Here is a 19,040-nt window from a genome sequence, read left to right as displayed (position 1 = left end):
TCAACTGTTCCTAGCACTTATGAAAGAAAATATTCTGTAGCCAGTTTTATGCTGTGGTGGGATGTTGAATGGCTTAAAATATGTTCTGATCTTCTGGAAACAAATGTTCAGGATGGCCTCACCACAAAACTTCACTCTGAGTCTACACATGCTGCATAAATTGCAGAAAAAGTACTTTAGCTAAAGTTTTGCTAAATGTGGCAAAAGCAAGTGCTGTAGATTTTAAATGGAAATGCTCCATAACATTTGTTGCTGATGGGTTTAGTGAATGTTCTTGAAGGTGGATAACCGAAAATGATACAGTCTGATGCAAAGAAGCCAAGAAACATACACTTCTATTCTCCTTCCAGCCATCGCATAGTCTTTATTAAGCAGAATATTAAATTAAATCTGAACAGCATTTATCTCCTAAAATTCAATTTTTCTGAGCATACGTCAGATAAAGTCCATTCCATCTTCTCTCTGACTTTGAACTGCTTGCTAATGCAGTATATATTGCAAACTGCATATGGTAGGAAAAAAAATGATGGGATACTCGTCTGGATTCAGAATAAGGCATCCAAAATAAATTTGAGGAAAATGACCTTAATTCAGCAAAGTGCTTCAGCTTTAAGCATGCAAATAGCCAATGAATCACATGCTTAAAGTAAGATTCATGTATGTGCTTCTTGCTAAATTAGGCATAAATTACGTCTACATATCAAACAGGAGCAAAAGCCCAGTAAAAAGACAAAACCAAAAAAAACCACAAAGAAAAGATAACCATGAAAGCTTTGGTTCAGAAGCAATGCTTTCTCAGATGTAATACAGTCCACGTAAGGTCTGTTTTGTTTTTACTCAGTTACTTTATTAGTTATTGCTCAGTATCAAAAGGAATCAAACTGACATTGATTAAAGGCCATTGTGAGTTGTAGGTAATATTCATATAATTCTTTGACTAGTATGATGCACATTCTAGGGATAAATTGAAATCATAGAAGACTGAAATAGGAGGGAATCACAGTATGACGCAATCATGTAAACAACAGCACATATGTGTAGATTAATACAGATTTCCTTTGTCCACTTGACAGGCCTGATCAGAAGTGGCCAATATTTTAATTCTAATGAACACTTGAGTTTTTCCTTTGAATGGGTGAATACAAAAAAAATAATCTTATAAAGCAGAGTGGATTAATACGTCTCTACTGCTTTTCCTCTTGATCTTTAAGGCCTAGCAGAATCCTCTGTCCTCCCACTGAGTTTATTGGCTATTTAGGAAAATGAGGTGAGCAAATGTTCGTTGTTTGAACAGAAAAAAAAATATTCTAAATTGCTGATATACCCACAGAAGATATGAAATCAGATACTTTTGATCAGCCAGGAGGATGTTAATAATTGGTATAGACCACTTATGTTACAAAGGACCACATTTCAGCAGTTGACCCTCCTGCAACTTCCTCCTCTGCAATTAAGTGATACGTAAGAGCTGCAAAACGTGTCTCTGAGAGGTTGAAGACTGATCTGTTGTGTGAACTTCTGTTCGGGTGTAGAGTTGCACTGGATTTCGTAAGGCTTTGAGTAAGATCAGCTATTTAAATAGGGCAACCCAACTCCTGAGACCTGGGCTTTGCAACACAGATTCAAACTGCCTCAGTCCATGGAAGCCGGACTGGTAGCTTGTTTTTAGAAACAGTGTCAACTTTGCAAAGTTGACTATACTAGCTTGCCAGCATGTGAATTTCTTCTCGCAGTATCAGGATTTAGGACATCAATTTGGGGTTAATCGCAGTAAAGACTGACATTCAGTCTCAAGCTGGTCAAACAAGGCATGAATTCTGTAGGGGGCTTTGGGATAGGACTTAATCTCTACGTCATAATACATGCTAAGCTGTTTAAATGTATTTGGTGCAATTACATCCAATTAAATACTTGGAAATTAGATTCCTTGTCTTTAAACAACATAAGGCCCCAGCTCTACAACAGGATTGGCACTGGCTGACTTGTATAATTTGGTCAAGATCCCCAGGTCCCACAGACTGCTCTCTGGGTACCTAAAGGTTCTTGTGCTGAAAACATGTTTGAAGATGGAGGCTTACATGGACAAAACAGAACTGTCTGCACAGTCTCACTAGCATGGAGAAGATTTATAGGATGCTCACGGTGGTTTATGCCAAGGAGGAATCCATGTCAATGTATTTACTGCTGAATCTGCAAAACTTCTATTTAGCACATGAGGAAATGCCTTTGGTGTGTGAACACAATGCTAAGACACTCAGTGCCTTTCTGTCACGAGTTCTGGATTTCGATAATTACAGACTTCGCTTCTATGTGCAGTCTGTCCTTTCCTAGCATTTTCAGTCTTCTGGGGGTTAGTTAACTGTTTTATTTTTTTATAAATAGGATTAATATATAAAATCTTTTAAGTGCAATAAACACAGAAAAATATAAAACGCTTCAAGCCTGTGGCTCTTTCCCCGCATTTCGCCCATTTTCTGTATCACCAGATAAAGGTGCAGGAAACACAGAGGGACGCTTCCAAGCAGGGTTACGAATCGGAGGACCGGCTATTTTTGTGAGCGATGAGAGCAGCCATCACACCCAACATATGCTGAGAGCTTTTGTTCGTATACAGAGAAAACAAAGGAAGGACACACAAGTTCGCTACTCTTTCATATGGGAAGATCGCACAGAAAGAGAAAGCTGCCGACTTCCAGGGCACAGTGCATTTCTCGAACTGACATTCACACGCCGTCTCCAAACTGCTTCGTTATGAGACTAAACACCAGGATTAAACGCTTAAACTGATCGGTTGAGACCGGGGACAAAACTGTAGAACCACAGCCACACTTTACTACAAGCATTGGACTGTAGTACGAGGACAGTTTGAATGGTATTTTCCCCCCTCCCCCCTAAATACACACTTCAAACAAGAAAGCAGTCCAACAGTTTTCTAAGACACAAGAACAGGACACGAGTTTAGTCCTTCAGAACAAGCTGTCTGTCTCCATCAGGGTTGTAACAGCCATCTTGCACCAGAAATCAGCCCAGAATTCCTTACCTTATTCCTGTTAGTATCCAAGGACCTCTCATTTCCCTAGTGGTTTCTGACTATAATTTCTTTCAAACGGTCCACTTTTCCTATTTCTTAGTGTTGCTGTGGCAGTCTAAATGTCTTTTTCTTCTTGCAGTTGCAGTTTTCTCACTATTTCCCTGAACATCTGCAAGACAGCCCATCTGGGTTGACACAGTGTGAGATGAGGCAGACAGGCATTGCCGACAAAGGGCTCCTACTGCAGCAAGTGGGCTGTTGAAATCAGATGTTTTCTAAGACGTCTATGGGGACAAAGCCTTTCTTCTTCCCGCTGTATACTTTGATAAAGCCATCGTGTTCCTTTTCAGAAGTCACACAAATCTGAATGCAAAGAAAGTGGGAAAATATTAAACCCTTTGCCATGATCAAAGAGAGAAATTATTCCAGGCTATTTATCAGGTGGGTTAGACATCCTGCTAGTTACTTCTATAAGTAGAACAATCCCTTTTAGACTCTCACTGCTTTGATAAGAAACTCAAACTCATATATTTAGAGAGTTACCTTTCCCCTGCCTCCCTGAAGTACCACATATACATGAGAGACATTAAAGTCGTTAAGAACTTTGTGGTAGATCAAAGATTTTTGAAACTTGAATAATGACTTCAGCCTACTGTAATGATTGTGACTTAGTTGCCTGTGTATGAGAGGAATGGGCATTTCAGATCATGAGCTAGCTGGCTCCCTCAACGGTTGGTGGTGAAAAGTAATCATGACGCCAAGGTGGGTCACTTGTAGCAGCTGATCTGAATGCAAGCATATTCTCTTTTGCATGTTTAAGGAGCCCAGGTACTTCTCAAATGAGCAGTGGGTTATGTTATTTACTCAGCCCCTGCACCTACAGGTATCTGGTTTGGGTACCAAAGTATGTGATCTAAACCCAGCTCTTCAAGCGTGTTTGCCTAACACCTACGCCGAATGGAGGCAGCTGTGGTGGAACCATATGCTTTTTACAATAGCACAAATATTACATCGCAGTAAAGGTTTGCATTTCCTGAAGACCGTTGTGATCTCAGGTATTTCCACTTTAGGGCCCTTCCTGAGACACTTCTGGTAACGGCCAAGTCATTTGAAAGCCTAGCGGCACACGTACTTTAGGCTGGGCACTTGAGCACAGAGCCACACAAAAATAAAGAATTGTTTTCAAACATCTGGGCCAAAGAACTATATATTTCTTACTAATCAAACAAGGTTAAAAACTAGCCAGAAAACTGATGGTCCTGTTGAGACCAGCTCACTGATTTCTCATAATGTCAGTGCCAGGTCTTTAAAGCCCTCTGCCTGGACTAACCCTCACAAAGGCTCAGTCTGATAGGCATTTACAGTATTTAATTACAGTAATTCCAAGGGTATGAAATGAACAAAAATGGCTCTAAAGTGTTCCTGCCTAAATCCATTTCAGCATGACTGTTATGGATTGTATAGTGACACCTAAATACCACATCTGAATTCTGGGCCAGCTTGTCCTCCTGTTGTTACATACATAAAATTTACTAGCAACACTGATGCTGACAGAGGGAAATGAAAGGTCATACGAAGGAGGTGAAGCTGCTTCATATTGACCATCTCCAGTATTTGGAAATGGCCAGGTGCATCTCTGCACCTGCAAACAAAGGTTTGGAAAGCAAACGGACTCATTAATTTTCTTACTTAAGCTACCTACTTAACACTAACTGAATTGGATGCCTGGGGCAGAATGACTGAGCACACCAACAGAGCTGACACGCAATTAAAAAAAATTAATGTATTGTTGTCTGGGCTAAATCACATGGAAAACATGGCAGAGATATGGAATTGATGCCGTTTAGTTTAGCTTCTGTTGCAAAACAGCCAAGCTCATTTGTGTCATGAATTCCTAGCCCAGCAGCTGCTCCCTTTGCAGGCACATCACCATTCGAAGCAGGGAGCTGTAAAGCACACAAAGGTGTTTCTGACTAGTGCTAGATGTGGGCCTGTGCCTCTGAGAAGGATACGAAAACTTCAACGATGACAGAAAAAGCCTGCAAAGAAGCCCAAGACTAAGGACGGCCAAGCATGGCAGAGTTTCCAAGAGCACCTGGGTTGAAAGATACGCCTTTGCGGCTGATCCCTGCTGCTGTGTGGGAAAATGAGCCTTTGCAGCTTCTCCATAACTACCCCTGGCCGGTTAAAAGGAATGCCTGACTCCATCACTGTGCTTTACTCCTAACTAAAGATATACACAAGACCCCTAGCTTTTTGCATGGGCCAAAGAATTCCCCAAATGGTCAGATCTCCAGAAGGGACCTCCAGCAGGTCTGCACTGCTCGCTAGCCGTGCTGCGTTTCTTGCTTAACCGCTGTTGCTGTGCAGAACATATTGGGAGAACAGAGTGCTTTTCCCTGATGTCTTGTACTGTCAGCAGAACGATTTGTGGACAAAAGAAAAATACTGAGCTTTCTGAACACTGGCTTTCTTTATCTTTGCAGTGAAAAAGGATGGTAGATTTGGTCTGGTTTTAGAGGTTTTTTTGGTTCTGCTGCTAGTTTGAGTGCTCCTTGATATCAGTGGGAGTGCTCTGCTACAGCAATAACTTTAGATCTTCACTGGCCATGAGGAGTACAAGGCCTTTATGGAACAACTTGTCTCACTCTACATACTAATACATTGTTGCGAATTCTCCCAAATTGCAGCTGAAATTCTCTCACACTGATACACTCAGCATTGCATGTGCCCATTCCCAGATGGCAGAGTTTTTTCCCACTCCTTCCCAAGGAAGGGGATGTGTCCGGGGCAGAGCGAACTTGTCCACGATATAGGAAAGTGCCACACTTTCCTAATTCTGTGCAACTCAGGAGGTCTCCTGGGGCTGCGGCAGCTGCTGGAGCTTGGCAAAGCCCTGGAGCTGCTCCAAATTCCGCAGTTTCAGACAAGAGGGAACACACCACCATCTTTGGCCACTTTTGTCCTCATCCCCTTTTGTGAGTGCTGCCAAGGATTTCACCCACAAGTTGTAAACCTGGGGATTTGGCTCTTGACTTTCTTCGGAGGGTGTAAATCAGGAGTAACCCCAGATAAGTGCATGGTAGTACCCAGAGTTTTGGACTCCACCTGATGAACCAGCTGTTGCTGAGATCTTATCCCTGGTGACAGACGGTAAACATGATGGTTGTGATGACACAAGGTGCCACTGCTACCGTCAGGCGATCACCGTTTTCTGTATCAAATTAGAAACTGCTTAAAAAGGCAGCTACTCGGGCTGGCATGTTCTGAAGGGAAGACTGCTGGCCTGAAAAGGTAAGTGAGCGAGCCACTGAGCAGCCACCCTCCGGTGAATACGGTAGCAACACAAATGGAGATAAACGGTTGGGTTTTTTTCCCTGCACCTTGGCTCAAGAGGTTAGTAGTGGTGTAAGCCACAGGGTAAGGGACCACATCTCAGGCTATTTCTCAGTCATCCAGTGATCTTCAGAAATAGCTGAAAGTGGGATCCAATATTATAAAGTCACCTCCCCCTTCTTTCATCTCATTTTGTTTAAAAAAAACCCCACCCCAAAACACTAAAAACAAAACAAACAACTGTTTGGATCATGGCTGTTGTTTGAACTTGTCAACACCTGCCCTGAGGATGTTTTATCTGTCAGTCAGCCCCGAGCAGATGGGGGAGATGAGCAATTAGGAAATGATCCTTTAGCCTGCACGGTCATTAATACTCTCCTGTTCTTCTAAGTCCTGTGCTTTTAATTTGGGCTCAAGTGGCAAATTCTCTTTGTTCAGGAGTAATTTTGAATTTGCTTTAATTTTCTGCAGCTGTCTCTTGCTTATCTTCTCTTTACCATACATTTAACCAATCTGTCAGCCACAGACTGGTTCTGATGAAGCAGGAATTTGGTTGTGAGGACAGTACAGTTTCAAGAACTGTCCTGGAGCCTGCAGACAGTGCCAGGTCAAGAGGTCTGAATGCTCAAGTCTTCTGTTTGTCTGTAAGAATGACAGCACAGGGACACTGTGAGTTTCTACAACTGCTGCTGCCCACTAGAGCTGTTGCCTACTTTGTGAGCTTTGTGGATGGAAATGATAAGTAGTTCACTTTTTATACCCATTCAGCCACAGTCCAAATGACGATGACAGGTTTTACATCAGCTGTTTCATTAGCTTTCGGACTGAGAACACCGGCTTGTTTTACCTGTGGCATTTATTTAGGATTTTAAAGATGACTTGGACTAATCTGGATGCGTAACGGGCTGTGCCCATAGTTTGGACTCTTGCAAAACTTGTGTGCCACTCAGTATTTGTGAATAAATGGGGACACCCATCCCTGTCCAGCAAGACTGACGTCAATGAAAATCAGAGATAGCTGGAAAAAAGACCCTTTTCACCTTAAGCCTAGCTGTGAAATGCAGCAGTTATATCTGGGGAGCACATGAAGAACTACAACATCACTTTCTGCGCTAGGTTTGTGTTTTAAGTGATTCAATCAGAATGCATAAGTCATCATGATGCAACTGACTTTCAAAGGCAGCTGAGTCATGCTCTTGGAAGTTGAGCTCCTTTCAGAGTATCCCAGGATGAAAAATGTGGTGGCATAAAGTAATTGCAAGGCAGTGAGGTGAAAGGCCAGGTAGCAACAAAACATCCAGACTGATCAGAAGAAAACCTGAGGAAGGTGGATCCCCCGGGGCTGGAGACCTGGGCTGCAATCCTGCCTTGTTTAGCCTTACCTCATGGATATATTTAAGCCCATTCTCAGGCTCTTCTGGAGTGGCTGGATCATATCTGCACATAGCTGCTAATGTACATGTGCCTAAAAGTCACTCTTTTTGAAATTTGTGTGACTGGATGTTGGGGTAGGAGGGAAGTTTGTCCCCTGAGCTGTGGCGCCAAGGGGACAGCAAGGCTGACAGCTCTGCTTCAGAGGCTGTGACCATCACAACAGCAGTGGCCTATTTGCAGTCGCTGCAGAAGTTGGCCGGGAGATGCTTTCAGTAACAGGGCTAGTTTACATCAGTGACATTTATAAAACACATCCATCGCAGAATGGATCCGTTGCACTGACCTTTATGTAAACTCACAGTCCACATCTGGATGAGGCAGAGAGTTTTTGATTGCCAGCCTTGTTACAAATGTCGTGGTTTGGGGTCATTTCTGTTGCACAAGATCACTTGTGCAATTTAAAATCAATTGTGTTATTTAATCACAAAAAGCCCAACTCTAAAGTGATTTGTATTAGTGTGACTGTAGATGTCAGAGAGGCATCCAGTGAAGGATGTGAGTAGGGTGGTTTTTTTTAAAAGAGATTATTTCCTTTTTTTAAGTAGGATGTTATAAAAGGAGTGAAAACAGCCATTCAAACAATAGACTATTATGATTTCTTTAAAAATAACGATGACCAAAAATGTTAGAGGCATTTTAAGAGATGCTTTTCCACACACTGATGATATATTAGGTATGGTGATTTTTTCTTTCGTGAAGAGAGGTCAAATCAGAGCCTGTAGTCATGCAAAGAAGCATTTGTATAATGTGTAGTAATGAATTCAGGTAGGCTGGAGCAGAAGTTGCAGGCTGGAAAAAACTTTGTATATACAAATGATAGTACAATCCATAGTCGGAAATTATGCAGACAGAATTGTTTGTGAGACAGCTTAAAAGAGCAGAAAGCCACAGAAATTGTCTGGTTTTGGTTTCCCTGTTAATAATCTTGCATTATTGATGTCAGGGGCTGTGTCTGCCTCCCTCCCACCAATTCCTGATTGAACCCTGTGGTGCCCAGTCACCTTCTGAATCGATTTCAGGACCCACAAATCTGTCAGTGAACCCTAAACTCCAAGAGGTTGATGTCTCTGAAGCAGCGTGCTTTTTCTCCCCTAGGCTGGGTTTGATATTTCATAATGAAATTTTCAAGGGATCCTTCATGAACACTACCTCATGCGTATTGCTCAAGATGTTGTGTTGCTTTTTCCTCAGTCCTCTCCTTGAGTATTGGTTTTGCCAGAGAGGTTTGCATGAAGCTGAAGCTCAAAATGTTATTCCCAGGGCATGAAACTGCCAAGCGATTCCAGAGAAAGCCTCACCCACAGTGCTTCAACCTTTGAAAATGCCTCTGCTTGTCTGAAATGGCTTTTCTTAAGGTAGTCGCGTGGCTTTGTTGATGTGAATATATTGCCTTTTGCCTTACAAGAATAGGCTCTCTCCCCGGGAGCATTCATATAAGGCACAAAGGGGATAGAGAACTGCAATATTAACCATGGATGCTATCAAGCAATATAATGCAAATTCACATTACTGTCACTGGATAAGTTTTTCTGTTGGCATATCATCCTTGCCTTTGTTGTCTGAATGGCTCTGGACCTGCAGAATTTGACCCAGTGAATTAACAGTATAAAATTGAGACAATTTGCCATACTATAGTCAGAAGAATTTATTACACCAGTTAATGAGTTTTTCTAGCTAAAGTGAGACTTGACAGGAATTGGGAGCAATGAATAATCTCCCCTTCTCGCTAATCTGGAACAAGCCAGTGCTTTGCACATGGTACATATATTGCACTCACAGCACTCTGGACACTATGCTCAGAGACAGCTAAAATGGCTGGTTACATCCCCCAGAAATCCCCAAATAGAACAACCCCCCCACACACACCCCCAACAACCAGAATTCTGCCAAACTTTTCCCAGATACCCCATTCAGATGACTTTTTTTCTTTTTATGTCTTCCCTATTGCACCCCTCTCTCTGCTTCACACGGAAAGCAATAGGGAAACAAAGGACAGAAAATAAGAGAAATGGCTGAAAAAAGAAGAAAGGAAATTTGATCTTGGAAATACAAAATAAATTTTTAAAGTGAAAAATTCCCAATAGAGATTAAAATGTTTTTCATAATAAGAGGTTTTCCACAGTGAAGATAAAGTTGTTCTGTTAAAAAACACGACAAAAAATAGAGCCATTCAGGCAGCGATCTCCATCGCGGGCACACGTCCCACAGGCTAGGTTTCGGGAGACTTGTGCTCCTGTCCCCATGCTGCTGCTACACAGTAGCCCTGTGCAGGCTGCCAGCTCTCACTGGGGGCTGTTACGGGGGCTCAAACCCTGTATGGATGGGCAGTGGGAATCAGATGAGTGTCCATGGCCTCACTGTGACTGTCCCACCTGGAAATTACTTGAAGCTAGTTGAATGTCCCCTTTTTGCGTAATTTGTGTGAGGGTGAAGTGGGATCTGTTGGCTCCACTCCTTTCCTCTCATGTCTCTGCATTTGAGTGTGTGTTCAGTCTGATCTCTGCCCCATTTTACATCAAATATATTTATTTTTTTCTTCCTCTGAAGCCTCTCCCAATGGAATGAGGACCTGACAGCATTCACATTCAAGCATTTGTGTGTGTTTGATATAGAGATGAATAAGTTTACTAAAAAAGAGGAAGTAGTAGACAGACAGGATGGATTCATCCCTTTCTTTACCTCCTGCCCTACCAAAGACAATGACGCCCCCCTGACTGTGAGCTCCCCTGTGAGCCTGTTATGAAGTAGGGACAATAGGAAGTCCTTGCGTTCAGGTGAAGCTGCCAGACCTGCCCACTTGGAAACTGTGATTTTGTGAGAAATGAGACAAGAAACTGGGCCCTCACTGTTTTCAGCAGCAGCGACACTGACAAGAAAGGATTCAGACCTTGACCATTCCCTCATGCTGGCGCACTGTATTCCCACACTACCCTTTCCCCAAGCTTTGCCCTTGGGTATTGCTTATTCTAGAGCACAAAGGGTGCAAAACCTCTCATTCTGCTTTGGTAATATTTTTTTCCTCTGTGTGCACATATATAAACAATAAGAAGAGGTGCTGGGTAAAAAAAATTAAAGCACTTTCTCTCTTTATAGCAAGTTCAGGGCTGCCCAATGTACTACGTGCACAGGAGGAATTAAAATATATTCTTGTCACTGTGTTGCTGTGCCTTCCTTAAAAAGCTGTGTATACTCAAGGACTGTTAGCACTTGTATGTCAGCAGCAAAGGTGTAAGTTAATCTCATCCACCAGTGGAGTGAAGTGTTACAGAAGTTCTGCGTGGAAAAATCTATGGCCCTGAAGTCCACCCTGATGCTGACTTCTGCTCTACTGGATGAAAATCAGTGTCTGTCCAGGCACTGTAAGGCAAACAATTCCTGGTGATGTGACATCAATTGCCAAAGGAAAGGAAATACCAAATGAGGTGGAAGAACGCTGGGCTTCACAAGATGCAGTGAGAAAAACCTAGCTTTCAATTTCATCCAGGTGTCAGAGAACTCAAGCTGTGCGTCACCCTTAGCCGTCCATCCTCCTATTTACATGAGCTTATGGCACAAACCTGACTGTCCCTTCATGCAGGTTTTGAGCAATGTTCTCCTTTCACTTTACCCTAGCAAGCATTTATAGCAGCATCACAAGACTTGACACTTTGACGTATTACATATCTGGTAAAAATTGCGTTAGAAATCACATTTACAATCAGATCACCACATAATGGCAGCCATGGCTTTTGCCTAGTGAATCCACCTGAAGGACACAAAGTAGAAGGAGCTGCTGAAAGCATGCCAGGGTGAATGGACCCTGCAAGTCCTCACCGTACGTGGTGTACTTTAGCTCACAGCAGCACTTCTAGTTTAGAATAAATTACAGCCTGTAAAGAGGGCGTGTAAGTAGCAACACAAGCAATTAATGATTAAAAATACTTTGCAACTGGTGAACAAGAGTTAAATTTAAGATTTACAGGTTTGTTTTGTGCTGTCTTAACTCTGCTCCCGCTGAAGCCAAAACAATGGGCTGTGTTTATATCTTTAGGTAAGTTAAGGTGTAGGGAGGGAGCCACTGTCTATTATTAGATTAGCTCTAATAGTGAGGAGAAAAACAGATAATTTTCCAGGCACACAAGGTCTGCCTCTAAGACCGTGTGTTCTTCAAGCTGTCCCTCTGAAGTCAGTAGGAGAGTGCATAACATGTGAAGTATCTTTATGAACACCTTTGAGACTGAAAATTTAGGCGATGTTAGGCAGGGAGTATGTGTTTGCACAAGCCCAACACTGCTCTTAACTGGCCACTAGACATTATTAGTGTACAAATAATAAATCTGGTTGTAAAAGTGCAGTGAACAGCCTCTGCCTGTGCTCATCTTGCATGACTTTCCCTACAGTCATTGGTCAGACTGCTGGATGCTCAAGTCCAGTGAGGATCTGACACAGGGGAACTTACCTGGTTCTCTTTCAGAGTTATCTGTCCCTGTTCCTTGCAGCCAATGAATGTCCTGATACACCTGTAAATCTTCTCATCATGTTGCACTCTTTGAACGAAGTTAGCAGGAAAAAATCCAGTTCTGTCGTCAATTTTCCCCTGTGGAGAAAGCATGGTTAGAAGGAGACTGATAACTTTAATACTTGTAGCTTTAATACAAGTTCAGTATTGAAAATAACATTTATTTTTTTTTCCCTTTAGAAAGAAAACAGATATAAAATCATTAGCACATACCTTCCACCAGTCTTCATTGGAGTCTTCCAGAAGAGTGATCATATCCCCTGGCCTGTAATTAAAAGAGGAATAGTAGTTAAGATGACTCTTAACTGTTATGCTGCATCAGCTTCCACAATTACTTTCTAATAGGAAGGCGGTCCTTTCTTGGTCATTTTATCTGAGCATTTGCTGCAAGTAGACTCAATGAGGCAGCAAGGTTTTCTTCAATTGTACATGGTAATGTAGAAAGAGAGTCTCTGTATATTTGGGCTAGATCTTTATTTTGATACAACATCTGTGAATGAAATTTTTGCTTCCTGTTTAATATGAAACTGTTTAAAATAAAGTCCCTATTTGTTACAGGCATTATCTTGTTACTTCAAGACATTTCACATTGTTGGGACACACCACTTTATCATCTGTGTTTTCAAGCTGTGATTGCAGAAGGAAGGCAGCAGGAAAATACTTCTATTTAACTGACAAAGGCAATTAGTCAGCAGGGATATAATTCTGCCCAAGAATGTCTTTTTGATTTGAATGGGACATATTTACCTTTATAATGTGTGGTGCAGGGTTGTAATTGCTAAGTATCAGCATCCAGCTGACTAGTTCCAAAGCAGAGCTGGGAGAACAATTTGGCTGGAAATGCTAATAGCAAAATGTGCTGAGCTGATTTTGTGCAGGTAGTTGAACAGTTATTTGACCTCCTTCCCCCCATTGGTGGCACTTCATCAACATTATTATGTAATTATAATAGCACTGCATTGTAGAAAGTAAGTGGCAGCCCACTTCCAAACGGATTAACCTCAGAAAGTTCTGCCTGCTTGATAACAGGCATTTCTTTGATCTTAATAAAATTAATGGTTGACTCCTAATTATTCAGCTTTCCTTGCATTCCCTGTTAGGCTCAGTGTATTGTTGAGGTATTAGCACAACAGCTTGCGAATGCATCTGGAGCATGTGATGGATAATGGGTCCAACGTAATGGGCTCTTTCAGAGCACACATAGAAGATGTGGACCTGTCCAGGATGGAGCTGGAGGTAGGGATGGTGGTGGGCCTCTTTGTTCCACTTTCCAAGTGGTTATCATTGCTGCTGAAAACTGGAGAAACAGGCATTTTGTCTTGTAACACTGCGTGTTCTGAACCAGTTTTCCAGCTTTCACAGAAAGGTGCTATCAGTAGGGCAACAGGGTAGGATTTTCCTGAAGCCCTCCTCAGGAAGACTCTTGCTTCCTAGACTAAAGCTGCTAATCCCTGAAAGGGGGCAACCTGCTCCATGTTCACTACTGGTTGAAATCACTCTCAGGTCTCGCCTTTTTCTTTTGCAAATCACAACCCTGGATAAGTTGCCTGCTCTACATCAGCGCTGTAAATTTCAGTAGATGGCAAGATAGGAGCTCATCAGCCACCACTGATGATCATTGTAGATCCCTTCCAACTATTCTATTCTATTCTATTCTATTCTATTCTATTCTATTCTATTCTATTCTATTCTATTCTATTCTATTCTATTCTATTCTATTCTATTCTATTCTATTCTATTCTATCCTTTCCTATCCTATCCTATTCATTGCAGTGTGTGAAACCTGGTGTTGCTTACCTCCAGGATTCTCTACTTACTGCAATATAAGGCCTTCCTTTAGAATAAGCGTATTACTGCAATGTCCTACTTTACTTATGCCAGAGCTTTGGCAAACCTGACTGGCTGCTCCTGCTGTTGAGGAAAAAGTCAATGTTGTGGGAAGTACTAATTGCTGCTGAAATCAGGGCTAACACCTCTCCACTGCAGTAATCTACTACCCATTGCATCCCCTCAGAGGTGAGCCGAGATCTCCAGAAATCTCCCCTAACTCTACTTCCCAGGTAAGCTCCTTCCACTGCTACTTGCCTTCATTATGTTAGGGTTGGTCAGTGTCTGGCAGGTCCCTGACTTAGGTTCCCAGGACAGTGCTTGTCAGTCTTGACAACACCGCTATCCTGAACCTATCTCCAGCAACTCAACTATGTTAAATGAAAATTCATGCAACTGAGCTGAATCCTGCCTGGCTCAGCAGTGACCAAACAACATTACTCGCTATTTGGCATCCCTTATGAAACAGTGTAGACCCATGCATTACTGAATTTCTGGCCATGGGACAAACAACACTGTTGTAGCTGAGTAACACTACACTAAAACCTGGCTGGTGTCTCTGGAAAGTGCTTGTTAGCCATGACAGTCCAGGTTGCAGACCACAGGTTGCTTTTTCCCCATGAGGGATAGGAGAATTTTGGAGAATGCTGTGTTTTCTGGATTGCTATGTCTTGATGAGGGTGGTAATCCAGTGCAGGCTTGTCTGAGCAGTGTTCCTCTTCATAGAACAAATGTGCAAGCTGGAATACACACCCCAGTTTGACAGAGGAAACGCAAAGTGGAATCCCTCAAGCAGAACAGCTAGCAAGTAGCACTAAAGGCCACCATACCCTGTAGTCATTTCCGGAAGAGCTGACATTCCTAAAATAATGACCAGGAAATGCCAGCAAAGCAGAATGATAGGGAAGCTTGTAATTTCTGCCTTACATCCCACACATTAGTTCCAGAGTGATGAGAAGTTATAGCTGGGAACAGGAAAAAGGCTTTCAGTGAAGGACATGCTGATGAGAGGGGCATTTCTATGGCAATTACCTGAATTCTGGGCATATTTTCACATAGGGGGTGCCTTGAAGAGAGCTGACGCGTTTCATGACAAAAGCTCTAGCAAGACCGTGCAAAATGTGAGGAGCATAAGTCAAACTAATTGCGCTAAAAGATGTCCTTTCACTTCAGTGGGCTTGGATTAGACCTTGCAGTGCTAGCAGCTGATGCAGAACCAAGGAAGGAAGTGTTAAAAAATATAATTAACAAGGTTATTTTTCAAAGCTCAGAAGGCATCTTTCTTATGTGAAGACACTGTCATCCAGCAGCTGGACATCGTTCTCTTTTCTCAAACATAACCTGAATGTGAGGGACAATCAAACAGGACTGGCAAAATGTTCGGCATTAGCATGAGAGTTAGTAAGGAATTCCTAGTTGAAAACACAAAGCAACCGAAAACTGAATATTTTCTAGCTGAAAGCCATCTTGCCCCTAAAGTCACGTAAGTGTTTTTGAAACTTTTTATCTATTGTGTCCTTGCCAAAAAAGTTGGTCACCAGCTTTTCACCTATGAGAATATCTTTGTATCTACAAGTGGATACCTCTATAAAAAATGTTTAGTACAAATGTCAGAATGAACCTTCCCTCCCCCAAAGTCATATACAGCCATATGACCCCCAGTTCACATGGGTCAAATCAACTAACAAATATTTTGGGGCATTACCTCATCTCCAAGTCTTCATTTTCTTGTGGTACAAATTTGTACAAGGCAACATAGGTGTTCATTTGTATCGTGCTTTTATAAAATGGTCCCTTTAAGAAAAAAGAGAAAGAGAAAATTTAAAAATCTGTCCTGTACAGGAATTTGGTTCACTTTGTTAGAGACTGGGGAACCATGGCCTGATCTTCCAAGGAATGAGCCGGAATCATCTCATTGCTTTCACACCTTAGAGGACTATGGCCCAGATAGGTACATTGTGAGCCACTAAGGCAGTAACTATCTTCATTTAAAAATAAGATTCTTTGAACCCCAAGACCAAACTCCAGGCTTCCAAAGAACACAAGCAGAAATCTACACAAGTTGGTCTTTCGGGTGAGGTCTTAAATATAAGTCTACCTTTTGGTCTCTGTTAATGTATGACTCACGAGCCCAGTAGTGTACCAATGGCATTATATGAGGTGTCTATTATACAGTCCTTGTTATGGATGGCACTAGAGCTGTACAGTGCGCAGGTCCAAAAAACAGGGTGGGAAGATCACTTTCTTAAATAGAAAGCTGCTTGCACTGGGCTTCCCACAAAGAAGACTGGCTACTCTCTGTCCTCATTTTCTCCACTGGTAATCTGGAGAAAAAAAAAAGTCCCTAAACCAAAACCCAAATAATTTTTCAAATCAAATCTGTGATTTTCATATTACTGCAGTTCTATTGTAATGACACGTCCTCCACACTGGATCTTTTTGTGTTCACAATATCAATTTGTAATAAACAGAAGAACATAAAAGGGACCATAACAGGTGAATCAAAGAGCCATCCTGTCCTGTATATTGCTTCCAACTGTGGCCAGTGGCCCAGAAATGGTATAAGAACATGACAGTCAAATATTGATGCTTTTCCAGAATAGTGCCTCAGCAGACCTACTCGAGGTCCTCGGCTATCCATAAAACCAAGACTTCTACATGACTTCCGATTCCCATTGCATTCTCACAAAATTTATGCCCATACCGGGGAATGTATACTTTTTGGTTCGTCTCCAAAGTGTTCTGTGCCATTTTCGGAGTATGTAAACACTGAAATAAAGCAAACAGATGACATTTTAGCAGTACTTTAAGACTTTTTACCTCAACAGGATCAGCTTTATTTTGCTAATCTCTTCCCTTTCCCCCTTACTTTCTTTGATCCCTTGTGCTCTCCTCTGAACCCTTCTAGATCCAACCCCCCCAAAGCCCATATACCACAGGCACATGGCACAAAACAACCTCTGTCCTGAAAACTTTACAATTGTAACAAATAAACCATTTTGATCAGATGGGTATACACAAGTACAGCACTGGATATAGAACATAGGTCCCCTAATTGCATCACTATTTAAAGTCCAGCAGCCTTTTACTCACACCGAATGCTGTATTTTCATGTTTAGGATGAGCAGTATTTCCTTTTAAAAGCACCTGCAAAACCTGATGACCATATATGAGCAATATTGTGGGAAGTTTGTATGCAAACCCCCTTCTTTCCTCTTCAACCCTCTATCTCTAGATGTTTGATAGCCACCTTTGATCTCTCTCTGCAGTAGTCCCTGCCTGGGGGGCACTGGATATGCTGATTTTATAGGAGGTACCTGAATTGCTTTCAAATCAGTATGGGTTATCTGAGACGCAGGCCTGTATGTGTGAAAATTTGCTTCCAAGTTAATAAATCAGAAACTCACAGAATAAGACAACGGTCACAGCGCCTAACATACCTGATATCTAATCAGTTACCCTCTATTGTAACCGCTTCATGAGCTGACTGATGCCTGTCCTCTTTTATCTCCCTAGAAAAACTACAGCCGCTTTATTACATTGACTGAATTCCCCCTTCACAATTTAAGAATTGCCTGGTGTTTCTTGCTTCTGGATAAAGTCTGAAGATGATTTTAATAGCTGGAGTCTTTGAGTAGCCAGAACCATCAGCATCTTCTCCCACCATTTACCTCCGCAGGTGTTTTGAGCAGAAGCTGGATTTTGTAGTCTCTAACAATTTGGAAATCTCCAAAATGGTAATAACTATCAGTCTGATTGTGTGCATTTTCTTTTTGTTTCTCTGTGATACACTTGCATGTGTCCAGAGGAGAGACGGTGCCAGGGAACACTTAACTGCTGAATTTCTTTCCCCTCTTCTCTTTCACTTGCTCGCCCTTTCTTCAATTAATACATATTTCTGTGTCTATTCTACACTGTAAATGACAACCAAACATAGAGTCTTTGAAGAAGTTTTATGAGTGTAAGTAAGTATGAGTGTAAGTAAGGTTCCTTGATAGTAGAGAGTTGTACTTAGACATTGAGAAAATGTAGTGTTCTTGTAACAGAGGATAGCTAAAACAGCAGCCACAGAACACAGGAGAAAGATTTTGTACAAAGTGACACGCATCCACGAGCACGCACAAGCACATGTTCTCTGATAAAATGTAAGACAATATTGTCGTCATAAAGTCCAACGTGTGAATGTGAAGACAGCACGTGAGCTGATACCTGCAGCCTTTAACCTGAAAATGCCCCAAGTCGTGTCCAGGTGGTCTGACTGCAGCCAACCTGGGGGCGTCATGTGCCCCTCACCAAGTCCTATTGTAGAGGGACTCTGACCCTGCAAACTGTCACGACTACCAGAGGGACAACCTTAAAAATAAAGCTAATTTCCTGTACCTTCTAGTATAGGAGTATATGTATATCTGACATCTGTATAAAGGGGTGTAAAATGCTGCCGTTACAATCTGTCAGCATTTAATTCCTACTCAAATCACTATGTTTTGGCTTTTGTGTCCAGAGAAAAAGGCGTTAGGAAGGCAAATAGAAAAAGTTTTGGTGAATAACAAGTTGTGTAACCAGGGGCATTTTGGACTTGCAGAAAGTCAGTCACCAGATGAAGTGGAAATATTTCAGGATCACGTTTAGAGCAATTTCTGCTTGGTGACAGAAAATGAAGCTAAGTTACTAATGTACAGCCTCATGAGCTGCAGAGCTGACCCAGCAGGTGGGGTGGGAGCTGGACTGTATCCTTGTGTTTGTCAAGAAGTGCTCACCAAACCTGGGTTTGAAGGGAGAACATCCCATATTTGACTCGAGGGGAAAGGGCTCAAATCCCTGTTGATAACAGGCTCACACACGTCACTTAAAGTACATTTTAGCTTGCGGGACTTCTGTTACAGATGGCAATTCACAGCAGTGAAGGGGTATAAC

The 19,040-nt window shown here is 42.0% G+C and overlaps 1 protein-coding gene across 1 annotated transcript in view; it reads right to left on the bottom strand.

Annotated features, from left to right (window-relative positions):
* Window positions 1-351: 351 nt before the first annotated feature.
* STAC (SH3 and cysteine rich domain) overlaps window positions 352-19,040 on the bottom strand; it is a 75,604-nt gene continuing 56,915 nt past the window's right edge. The window contains exons 7-11 of the mRNA XM_063325483.1: window positions 16,831-16,895; window positions 15,832-15,920; window positions 12,513-12,564; window positions 12,240-12,377; window positions 352-3,394 (exon numbers count right to left, since the gene is read on the bottom strand). Of these exons, the coding sequence (XP_063181553.1) occupies window positions 3,296-3,394; window positions 12,240-12,377; window positions 12,513-12,564; window positions 15,832-15,920; window positions 16,831-16,895 (443 nt within the window). The 3' untranslated portion in view covers window positions 352-3,295. The remainder of the gene's footprint in view (window positions 3,395-12,239; window positions 12,378-12,512; window positions 12,565-15,831; window positions 15,921-16,830; window positions 16,896-19,040) is intronic.

The sequence above is a fragment of the Chroicocephalus ridibundus genome, chromosome 2 (genome assembly GCF_963924245.1).
Source record: "Chroicocephalus ridibundus chromosome 2, bChrRid1.1, whole genome shotgun sequence".
Classification (NCBI taxonomy): domain Eukaryota; kingdom Metazoa; phylum Chordata; class Aves; order Charadriiformes; family Laridae; genus Chroicocephalus; species Chroicocephalus ridibundus.
The sequence above is the reverse complement of the archived record's forward strand: the minus strand, read 5'-3'. Positions and strand labels throughout refer to the sequence as shown.